Source organism: Aplidium turbinatum, chromosome 1 (assembly GCF_918807975.1).
Source record: "Aplidium turbinatum chromosome 1, kaAplTurb1.1, whole genome shotgun sequence".
Lineage (NCBI taxonomy): Eukaryota > Metazoa > Chordata > Ascidiacea > Aplousobranchia > Polyclinidae > Aplidium > Aplidium turbinatum.
This window is the reverse complement of record NC_137472.1, coordinates 43,548,632-43,561,321: the sequence shown is the minus strand read 5'-3', so window position 1 is coordinate 43,561,321 and position 12,690 is coordinate 43,548,632. Positions and strand designations below refer to the sequence as shown.

At 34.8% G+C, this 12,690-nt stretch overlaps 1 protein-coding gene across 1 annotated transcript in view; it reads right to left on the bottom strand.

Annotated features, from left to right (window-relative positions):
* Positions 1–9,896, bottom strand: part of LOC145780451 (protein kinase C alpha type-like) — a 32,121-nt gene extending 22,225 nt beyond the window's left edge. The window contains exons 1-2 of the mRNA XM_082592083.1: positions 9,752–9,896; positions 833–864 (exon numbers count right to left, since the gene is read on the bottom strand). Coding sequence (XP_082448209.1) covers positions 833–864; positions 9,752–9,891 — 172 coding nt within the window. The 5' untranslated portion in view covers positions 9,892–9,896. The remainder of the gene's footprint in view (positions 1–832; positions 865–9,751) is intronic.
* Between the last annotated feature and the right edge of the window lie 2,794 nt (positions 9,897–12,690).

The window sequence follows — 12,690 nt, the reverse complement described above, 5'->3', positions numbered from 1 at the left end:
TCGCGGGCCGGTTCCGGCCCGCGGGCCGTAGTTTGGTGACCTCTGTATTGGAGCAAGTGAGGTTATTTTTCTACTTTACACAAACAGCTTTGAACACACACGAGTCACAACAAACAAGTTGATGTTTGTACGAAAATATCTTCAGGTTTTTTACTGTTATTTTTTCCCAAGACAACTTAAGCAACCATTTAACCAACTTAAGCAGAAGCACTTAAGCAACCATTTCTTGTGAATTGTGATAATAATTGATCAACCTTCACCTTCAGTGCATTTGACAAGAACACTGAAGTTCAGATCAAGTACAAACTTTTTATCTATAATAACATGCGATCAACAGCATCTGCAAACAAGTTAAATGAATTAAAAAGTTTATTCCATGAATGGAATGGTTGTTTACCCGCAATTCTATTACATAGATCTGATTTTTCTAAAGAGTTTATTTTTAGATTATTTGCACAAATGTTAATGAGACTGGCGAGTTGCGTCTGTGACATTGGTTGATAAAGCAAAGCTCCTTCAGTTATGTAAAGGGCTGATCGATATATCACATACACTCTCGGGAAAAAGGGGTGGCACAACCATCACTGAATTTCGGAAAAAAAAATTTGAAAATTTTTCTTCTGCCTGAGAGTGACGTGAATGAAACTTGTGTTAAAATAAGAAAAAATTAGAAGTTGGTACAGTTTGGTACAACGCATCAAAATTTTCAAAGGGTCTCTGGAGAATTCGTGGGAAAGAATTTAATTGAAGACAACTTGACACGATGAAACACAGTGAGATTTTTGTAGAGATTCATGCACACGCAAATTTATGGAATCAGAACATTTCTTACCTTGACACTGGTATCCTTGCTTTCCGAAACCCCTGAAATAAAAAAACGTGTTATCTATGTATCCCAAGTCTGTATGCCAAACCATAAACAATTAACACTTTATGACTTGCGCAAGCAGTCGAGTGCATAACGTAGCAAAAATTGAGACAGATACGCCAAGCGCTGATGATCAAGAAGAATTTCATCTTTTTAGTTTTACTTTAATGAGTTGGATGGTTTGTTTGGTAGACCTATCCTTTTTATCAAAAATAATAAAACTGTCTGAAAAATCTTTGTTTAACATACAAAGTTGGGTTGAACCTCTTTTTTCCAGCTTTTTTCAAAAAGAACGTGTTCTAAATATAATGAATTATAACACTGAACATAGTAAACACTGAATTACACTAGTTTCTGTTAGTGAGTTTATCTAGATTCTAGACAGCCCAGGCAAGCTTTCATGAATATCATTGTCAGCTAAAGAGCATTGCAGACGTAACAATGTAGAGTTGTAGACCCACTGACAACGTTTACTGCATGGGCACCAGTTATCTCCAGACGCAGGTTGCAATGATTTGTAGGACGAGCATATAAAAAGCAACCTTGAAATAAGGTGGAATAAGGTTGGAGGTAGAGCTTGATGCTATGCACTTTATGCAATGGTTCAAGAACATACCGGGCAAGTCGGATACGGATTTGTATGGAAAAGGTTTGCACTTTCAAAAAATATTGCATCAGCATTCTTGTCCAAGTGTAATACGTTTGGGTCGAATTAATTGGTTTCTTAGTTCAATAATCCTTTAGGTCTACGTGTGACACATTTATAACATAAGTATTACACCTAAACAAGTATGTTACCGTAATGCCATATCAGACGTGGTAATGGGAAACGGTTAGCTTCTTCTACACACTCAAATAAAAGCGAATTGACAGAAACTATTCTTACACAATCAACAAAAATTCAAGTAAACACTGGAACCACTTCAGACTAACGGCAACATTTATTGATTAGCAGTTGCTAAGTATAGTTTAAGTGTGCGTGTACCAAGAAAATCGGTAATTAAACAAACAAGGATAAATCTCAGTTCAAACAAGAACCCATAAAATACCACCAACCATGGCCACCTAAAGATACGGCCTGATTTGTCACATTTTGCAGAAATTTCCAGGTTTTTCTAACTTTGGGCGAACGTTTAAATAAATTTTTCTAAAGATTAGATTTTTACGCTTTCTTTATTCTTTTCCCCAGATGACACAATAGGTTTTAACATCCTCACATGTTCAATAACAAAGAAAATTGGATTTCGAAGATTTTAGTCAGACTGTTAATTTTCAATAACAGTCTGATTTTGCGTTTTTCAACTTACTTTTTCTCATTTGCTACTGCTTCCCCAAGGCAACAAAAAAGTTTTTTGTCATTAGGAAACCGCAAAAAGTAAAAACATCTAAAAAAATGGCAGTCAAGCACTAGCAGTAGCTGTAATCAAAATCTGCAATATGTGACAAATCAGGCCGCATCTTCAGGTGGCCATGCACCAACGAAGTGAAACCTGTGTTGCGTCAAATATGATAAAATTCCACCGGCACATGCGCAATTCTTTCCGAAGAGAGGGGAAGGTTGAGCCATGTTGAGCGCTTACCAGACCAGTAAGAAGCGAACATACTTGTGTTGTTAATCGTGCACTGCACACTAGGGTGATGACTAAATTTTTTTTTGAGGAAATCGAAAACGCCTGCTATGGGAAACGATGAACTTTTTTATGTGCACCAAGAATGTGAAATTTTTTTTTGAAAATTTTTTAAAAACCTCCCCCACCAATTGATATTTCTGACGTCACCTAAGTACATTTTTCTCCTTTTTTACTCCTCATACATTGTTTAAACTTGTTACAGACTTCTTACCATACTAAAAAGGTGGCCCACAGTATGGTGCAGATTTTCAAAAAAAATTTGTCGAAAAAAGTCAAGAGGGTTCTGAGATTTTACCCTTTTTGTCATTATTTTTTGCAACAGCGCCTCTAGCGGAAAATTTTTAATTAGTGTAACTTCAAGAATTCTTAAGCGATTTCGACCAATTTTTTTGTCAGATGGTTTATTTTTGATACTGGGTGACTTTATTTTTACCACTAGATGGCAGTAATTTGTTTTTTTTAGTGTAAAACTTGCAAAATCCTCAAATCGACTGCATGATTCCCAAATTTATCGTATATTTCCATGTTTTTTTGCAATGTTTCAATATAATCAGTAAAAATTACTCTAGTTATTTTCCTAATGTACTACACATAAGTCACAATCAGTTACTTAGTAATATGAATGGCAAATTGTATTATTGTGACAAAATCATTTAGATGCAGTACAGGTGCACAAAGTATTAATACACACAATACTTTGTCCTTGACAGCTTCACAATTTGTTGCATGCAACAAATTTCACACTCAAATATTTTTCTTTGGTGCACTTCTTATGGAGTTCTTCCATCAGCTTAACAGCTCTTTCAGCAATCATATTCGAGCGAGGGATGTCGAGAACAGAGCAATCCTGGTTCCAATGTGTTTCAAGCATTTCAGTGCACCGTCACACTTAACATAAAACATATTTGTTAAAGCCTAATTTACTGTTGGTATTGGTAGTCCGATATAACCTTGAACTATTTCATAAACATTGTTTTGGCTATTCAAGAGTACAAATTTGATGAGGATGATGCTTTTATGATATAAATAGCACCGGTACCATAAAGTTACTTCAAAATATCACGGTTCACTATGGTTAAACACTAGTTTTACTTACTTTGATTCCTTCAACAGCCAATAACAATTTTGGGTATGCCTCCTCTGAGTATCTTTGGTCAGAAAACCATTGCTCTTGCCATCCATTAGCAATAAAGTGACATGGGATTTCTAATTTTCCTTTCCATTGCGGGATTAAGAAGTACGCGATTAAAGTATAAATTGCTCGTGAATTCCATCTAGCATTGTGCAAAGAAGGTAGTTTTCTCCATTTTATTTGAAAAAAAACATGATGCAACTGTAAAATTATGAATTTTAAATTGATTTATTAAAAGATGTACCTTTAGTAACCTTACAGCACAGCATGTTCAAATTTTAGCTCACCTTACAAAATTGAAAAGAACGACACAGCTCATATAAGAATTTGAAGTCATCTCTCCAACCAGGATTTTCACTGATGTTGACACAAACTTCTCCACTGTAATATCTCTGCAATTCTTCATATCTTTCGGAGATATCATCAATAAACTTGTAACTCAGAGTTGGTTTGATGGAATGTTTGCTGACAAAGAAATCCAAGACATGCTTCAGAATTCTGTCCAGTATATGGTGTTGACAACCAATATATTTTGGTCGATCCAGTCCCATTTCAACTATTTTTGTCTGTAATTTCACCACTATACCATTTAGTCGACCAGTATTCACAGCGGTTGTGTCACAAATAATCATTTTGATACTGGACCAGGCTTCATATTCATTCAAAATTCGTTCCAATTCATTATGAATATCTTGAGCAGATCCACTTTTGCACTTTAGTATTCCAAGTTTAACCTCATTTGTTTCTCTTTGGAGGCAAACCACCTGAAACTCCTCCCCAGACAACCTTTTTCCATCAAAATGGAGACAGTAATATTTTCCTTCTTTCAACAGCAACTTTATTGTATCCTTTTCGTTGTTTCCAGCTCTTATAACACTACGCCACACGCCAGACTGTGATGGAGTAGGGAGAGTAACCCCTTCTTCATTCAGAGTGGAGCACACACCCGATGCTTTGTACGTGGACAAAGAATGGCGAACCACCATTTTTGTTGCTGACAATGTTGACAATCTCATCTTCTTTTCAAACCCATCTTCTTCTTCTGATATTGTGCTCTCAGAATAACTGGAGGCCCTGTCACTTTCAGAATCGCCATCTTTGCTGGACTCATGATATGCAATCCAAAACAACAAGTTAAGCACCCCCAACTCCAAAACCCAATAGCGGTAACTAAAAAACTAACCCGATAACTAGGCTAACTTGAATTCAATTGCATGATAAATTGCATGATATAGGCCCATTAAATAGACTAGGCTACACTTTCAAGATTTTATGTACAGTACAACAAGCTGCTAATAATTAATAGATCAAATGATTTCAATTATTCTTTTAAATTATTAGCAACTTCCAATGCTATTAAAAACTCTTGTCTGGTCTAGCTTTATAGGCTATCAGTTCAGATATAAAGCACTAGTGCCCTCTAGTGACAAAAATATATCAAAATAAAGTAACAATAAACCTCCTCAACATTCAAAATGAGCTTATTGACAAAAAAATTTACCGAAATCGCTTTAGAATTCTTGAAGTTGCACTAATTAAAAATTTTCCGCTAGGGGCGCTGTTGCGAAAAATAATGACAAAAAGGGTAAAATCTCAGAACCCCCTTGACTTTTTTCGACAAATTTTTTTTGAAAATCTGCACCATACTGTCGGCCACCTTTTTAGTATGGTAAGAAGTCTGTAACAAGTTTAAACAATGTATGAGGAGTAAAAAAGGAGAAAAATGAACTTAGGTGACGTCAGAAATATCAATTGGTGGGGGAGGTTTTTGAAAAATTTTCAAAAAAAAATTTCACATTCTTGGTATACATAAAAAAGTTCATCGATTCCCATAGCAGGCAAAAAAAATTTTTTTTAGTCATCACCCTACTGCACACGTTGCAAAACATCAATTCGCTCACAACTTATCCAGTTTAACGTTGTGAAAGGACAACAACATTTTATTGGCCAAGGTGGAAAATCCATCGCTTTCCTTAGTGCTGACAACCGGCTGGAATCGGATTTTTAAAAACACGTGGTCAAAGAGCTATACACCAAACGCAGTCATGTGAGCTAGCGTTAAAATATAAACAACTTGATTTGTTATTATATTCTAGCGTAGTACTTCCCAACATTTTTCAGTTTGCGACCCACATTTAATGCAAGTTTTATTGTGCGACACACAATGGGATATGACATCTTCATTATGGCAATGAGTAGCGACCCACCAGTTGGGAAGCACTGTTCTAGCACAGACCTTAAAAAACATTGACAACGAGCAAAACAACGTTAGTGACAATCGGGTTCTTTGGAATGCATGAGTGGTAAAGATTGAGCGAGAGAATCAGTCAGTGCTTCCAGCCTCTTGAATGATTATTATTATGTGTAATGCGTCAAGCTCAACATTGTCGACTATTCAAGTTACAATCAAGGAAAGACGAAATGTTGGTACTCTGTAAACTAAAGCAATGCTGCTTTAAACTAGGTGCACTAGACCCACTGATGATGAAACTACACTTAAATGTGCAATTCAGCAACAACAAACAGTGGCAGACCAAGCAACAAGGAAAAAAGTAAAAGACATTTCAATGAATCAAATTTTTGAATCGTCTCCAATGAGACTCATAACATCGTTTTTACCCACGCAAAATTGCTGACAACGATTTAATATCAAGTTGAGACAGCGAACTAAAGTACAGTCGTTAAGAACGATGAGGGCTGAAACCAAAACAGGGTTATGAGTTATCAAAAGCACGAAAACGGATGTCATAAATCACACAATTTGTATGGTGTATACAAGAATCATCCTTCAGGCAATCCAATGCGTTATTGTAACGGTGAATCAAAAGACTTCTGCTTAGAAGGCCAACGTTGTATCGATTGCGTTTGAATTACATATAATTGAGCCATCAAGTTTATTTTTTTAACAGCTTTGTAGAGTTGTGACGCTCTCACCATTGGTACAAACCAAATTAAAATTTACTGGTATACAAACGGAGGATTAAACCAAATATAATTAATTATTAGTCCAAATTCGCTCTGCTTGGCTTTTTGCTTGGCATTGAGCAGTTTTTGTAGTATTAATAGTATTTATTGTTCAAACGGAGGACATATATATATTATTTGCTTCTGTAAAAAGTAATTTTAAATCAGCACAGGAGTCGTGATGTCATAGGTTAGCCTACACAATACACATGGTCACAAAGTTCAGCAATGTATATAACAGTAAATGCTAAAAGCATTGTGGACTTTTGACATATCAAATGACATTTACAACCATGCATAAACTACTGTGCAACATAAATATAATGTACATTGTACATACATGTCTGTTTGTTTCTTTTTTATGTCAAGGGTACTTGCAAAATAAGCAATTGTACTTGGTGTTTTTTGTTTTTTCAAAAACATCGAACTCATAGCATTATGGTGAATAAACACTTTTTGGGGTCACACTGATGAAGCAAAGAATGAAACATTTTCGAACAAATTTGATCAAAAGAAATAGTTGTGAATGAAGATAGAAAATGTACCAAAATTTATTTGCAAAACAAAGCTTCATTAAATTCCTCTAAAGGCAATTTTGTAAAAGCCATATTGGTCATTTAAAATAAATAAAACTGAATAGTTTAAACCAAAGTCAACGTTGTCACTAAAAGATTTTTTAATTTTTTAAGGTCACTATGTTAACTAATGTGTGGTACGTTAACCACACTGTAATGTAGACTATCAAATACGAAGAATCGTTTGTTTTAAAACACAGTTTCTACGTGACAGCTTTAACAGTGGTGCCAAGCGTGTTGGTAACACCATGTCTTAAAAGTTTTCACCAATTGTTACTGTTGCCGCCATACTTCAACATAAGCTGGTGTTCATGTGCCCATTTTCAGCAAACAATGTTTAGTTAGCAAATCTGTAACGGATGCATAAGCAAACAAGTGTTTTACACCAAAATGCAAAAACACAGTTTTTATTTTTAGATAAGCTACCTTTAAATGACAAGTACGGAAATGAAAATATTAACAAAATAAAACCAAAGGGAAATAACACTTTTTATAGCAAAATTTAACAGCATCAAAGCAGTAAAGAATACAGATAAGACAATATCTTAACAACGCATGCACTAGCTAGTTATTTTAATAACGCTTTGTCATAAAGATTCTGCACTCAAACTTGAATGTAAATAAATAGATATCATTGTTTTCAAAAGCACACAATGTGACAAAGTTCAATATAAGTCATTAAAATAAAATCGGTTTACTAGCGCTATTTCTCTGTTGAAAGAATGGTGTTCTCAAAATTACGAAATGATAGCCTATAGCACTGTACAAAGCAAACTAAGGATTTTTACTTGCAGTTATAATTAGCTTAGCACATAACAATACATCAGCTTGCTTTAAAAATTACCCAAAACACAGGGTAACATTAGCGCTGATGATTTCTTTGATTAAATTTTCAGAAGGAAATAACAATTGTTTCAACCTCAAGGGGCCAAGCCACTTTCACATATGAAAGCCTCTAAGCTCCTTTATTTTTCTGGCGACCAAACATGGCCTAGCTACTAAAGCTCTTTCCCGGCGGCCAAATTCTCGCGGTAGGAAACCAAAATAAAAATTCCGTTAAAACTTTGTGTTTTTAAAAAAACGTTTAAAATCAATATCGTGCTTTTAAGTTCATTCATGTAACAACTTTCATTTCAGGAGGTGAAATAAAAATGGCCGAGGACTAATCTTATTGCGGCAGGTTTACATCACCCGCAATTGCTTGATATCGGCTTTATATCGCATACCTGGCAAACACACCGAAACGGAAATCTTTCGGTTCAGGCGAAATGAAACGTCATGTAAACATAATCTTAGAAAGATAGCCGTGATAAGCTGCTTGGCATCTAGGAGATTTGTTTACGGTCAGTACACGGCATCATAAACTACAAAATAAATCGCTAAATTGGATTCCAACATACCGAATAGGCCTACTGAAAAGTTTGGGTGTTTATTAGGATTATTGCCTTTTCTTACAGTAGTTTTTAAAACTTTGGTCCTTGTTATAGTTATCAATCTCACTCGACAACTTAGATAAACTGGAGCAAAGTATTTTTTTAACACTTTATATGAGTTTAAGTTTCTGTTCATGAATGAAGTCAACAAGAAATATCTTATATTCTTTTTTTGGGAACCAACAACCAAACTATAGCATTAGAAAAAGGGTCCATTAAACAAACTTTCTCAAACATTTAGAACATAACATTGGTGCAGAAACACATACTATCAAATTTGGTCAGGGACGGGGTTGTTTGGAAGAACTGTGATGATGGCGTTTGAGTCATGAGTACGCCCGAATGAATAATGATAATCATCATGGATGCACAAACGACCTCTAGGCTACAACCACATGCTAAAGAAATCCAATGAGCTTGTTGTTAAATCCAATGTTACATGTTGCATTCATGGAGACGTACACTCGTACAGCCAGAAAGTTTAAACCATTATCTTCCATCAACACATCACAATTGTTAAGAAAATTTACCATTCAAGACCTAAGTTGAGTAAAAAAATCACTCATTGAAATGAAATTTATAAAAATTGTACAAAGGTAACTTATATTAAGTGGAAGCCTCTGATTAAGACATTCATCAATGAATAATCCCACAAGCACCTCCTACTTAGAATGGAAATAGTTGTACAAATGTATTGCTGTAAAGCAACGAAATCCTGGTGACAAAATAACAATTTCATCTACGGTACAAAAATGAACAAAGAATAGACAAACATCTATGACTACGGTATAAAGAATAGACAAACATTAAATCACAACCATAACTTCTTATATCTGGTATTTAAAAAAATTTCTAAGAAATTATTTGTATCTCCAATTTTATCTAAATTGTGGGAAGATCTATATTAACTGTATTGTCATGCTAAGGGAAGTACATATTGCCCTTTGTTAACTGTGTCGTTTTATACTTTTAAATTATAAAACTGTTTCATTATTTTACCTTACAAGTCTAATACATTTGTTTTAAATCATCATGAAATCATCTTCATTAATCAAATCGTCATCATCATTAAAGAAAAAACGAAAGACAATAATTTATAGCACAAACAAACTGAACATCTAATCATAGAATTATATTTGAATACTCACCATACAAATGCAGTGCAGTGACCACAAAAGGTGAACTGCTTGAAAAATCGAGGAACAAATTCATGACCTCGAACTTTATGCACTTTTTGCCTTAAGGCACCTCTACGAGCAAATTTATAATTATCTTTATCTTCCGACATCTTGCCTAATCCTGCAAGGATACATAAATATTTTAAGTAGAAGATAGTAGAACTTGCTAGACACATAATGAATTAACTTTAAGAAGACCTACAGGATAAACATTTAAACATCATTAAAAAAACACGCAAGTTATAGATGTTGTGAGAGATGATTGTTTCTGTGAAATTACTAAACTTTCACCAAATAAACGTCTTGCAATATAAATTTAAATTCAACCAGCTATGGAACATCTTTTGTTTTGTCATAAATCTGACAAAGCTGAGCAACTTACAACCTTTAAGATGTAATTAGTATTTTTACTTAAGACTATGAAAATGTTTCGTGAATGAACAATATCTAAACTATAAAAGGTCAAAGTCTAATAAATTACTTTCCATTGCTACATGTTTTGTTATTTTCATAGAAAAAGTAAGCAATGATCCATACTTAAATTTACATTTATAATCCAAAACTCTAATAAGTACTAAGTAGGCTACTGCATAGCCTATAATAGTATATCAGTTATACATCAATGGATATAAAGGGAATGGAATTAAAATCTAAGGCAGAAGTAACTGCAGTGCACGTGATTGTTTTGTACAACATTTGCAATTTTTAGATGTTCTTAAAGTAACTAGGGGAGTAGGAAACTAATTTTACAGCCACTTTCCATTGTATCGTTCTCATGGATGCACTAAATTCTAACCACGCACTTGAATAGTATTCCTTCTGTATTAAATAGCATGACTTTTTATTTATATGTGATGCAACTAATGCACAACCTTGATTGCATTTTTCGGTGCTGGTATACAAGTCTCCCCCCTCTTGGTAACTCATGACAAAGACAAGACTCAACCAAACATATAGGGTGAAACTACTTTAGCTTTGCTTTACTGTTCACACACTTCAATCCACATGTTTTGGTCAATTCCTCTTTGTCATAAGTTGCCAAGGGGGGGGGGGGGGGGGGGGACTTGTATACCAGCTCCCATTTTTTATAGTTTGAAATTAATGTCAATCTTTCTAGCACCACCATGCTACATTGCTATCTGCTTGATTGCTATCAAACCAAACCTTGAGCAGATTGAACTTTGCTTTTTGAGTCAATTTCAACTGGGCAAGTCTTCTAGTGGTTAAGGCATTAGTTCCTAGCATTTTTTTGTGTTTACAAAAAGAATGAATAATATCACATCATGCTTGTAAACTCCAACATGTCTAACATTGAGAGTGGTCATTTATAGGGTCACATTAACAACTTCTTGAAAGTGGTACCAAAAGTTATTCTTCTTTGACACTCAGCAAAGGAATGAATTTAGGTTTATAAAGTAGCCTATGCCTAGTTGCCTACACTGCACTGACACTTTGCAAAGCACAGAGAACAAATAGATATATAAAAAACACACGGCTATATAAAAAATGCACATTAGTATTATTTAAAGTGAACATCAAATATTAAAATTATTAGGCATAGCCTTCAAAAGCTTAGTTACATTGTGATCACAGATAGCAAGTTTTAAACTTATATGAGTGACAAAAATAAAATCATACAAAAAGCACCAGATGTCATTGAAATGGTCCCTATATAACCTTGGCCACATAGTGTGAAACAGAACCTAGCAAATATAGGAAAACTGGTAAGTGGTAATAGTCAATCAAGTATATTCTATATACATACTGTACACCTGTAGCTCAGTGGTTACGCGCCCGGCTCAAGATCACGCGGCGCCAGTTTGACTCTCGGGGTGTGCGCTTGAGCAACGCATTTCAGGACTGCTCTCCATTCAGCGGCAACTAGTGAATGGAATAATTCCCCGGCAACAACATTTTAACGATCGGAAAACTTCACTCTGCCAATCTTGGTAACCGGCCCTGCGTCAAGAGCCTCTGCAAGTATGCGAAACTACCGTACCAGGAATAACCTATCAAGGCTTTGTCAGTCCGAAGATAAAGACTCAAAACCAACCTGTACAGGGATGCAACCTATTCCGTTCCCTGAAAAGATCGAGAATAAAAATAGAACAAAGCCAATGTCGCTGACTGGAGTTTCCGCAAACATTTTAAAATTTTAGGTTGCACCCCTGTACGGTACGTACCGTACCTCACTAAAACTGTGAATGGAATGTACTAAATGGATAATCCTTAGTGTTTTGTGCAGGGAGTTTTCTATTAGGCTAATTATAGCATAAATTACAAATCTTACAAAGACATAGAATATCTGGATTCTAAACTACAAAGATTAAAAACTATCCTATATGCTAATTCTATCAATTTGACAAGGTCAGCTAAAACCACAGTAGGCTACAGTAATTATTTCCCACCTCTGCATACAACACAACTACTTGTAATCACATTCTAGATAACCTACAGCTCACCAACATTTTTCAGGACTTAGACTTTATCTACATTTCTACAGTGCTTGACTCAATTGAAGGTGTTGCAACCATGCCATATTTTAAAATGATTGTCCTGTTTTGATATTCTATTCAATCTATTAAGAAAGTTATAACATCCAGGTTTTATAGCATCTACCTTTTTCAAGACAATGTTTGGCAGGTTTTGTTTTTTGTTATGATAGTCGGAAAAAAACTAAACTGATTGCAGTCGGTGCACCCAAGTCAATGGCATATGCAAATACAATAAATACTAAAATGCCTAATTGCCTAATGCCACTGCACTCAATCACTCAGGAGTCAGGACTCAGCAGTGCTTCCACTTTCAAATTTTTAATTTCCCTAAATTTAGTTGTAATTTATCAGGTAGTCAGACAGTCTTAATATAATTAACTTATTAAACCTTTAATTTGACATATGTAATATAAA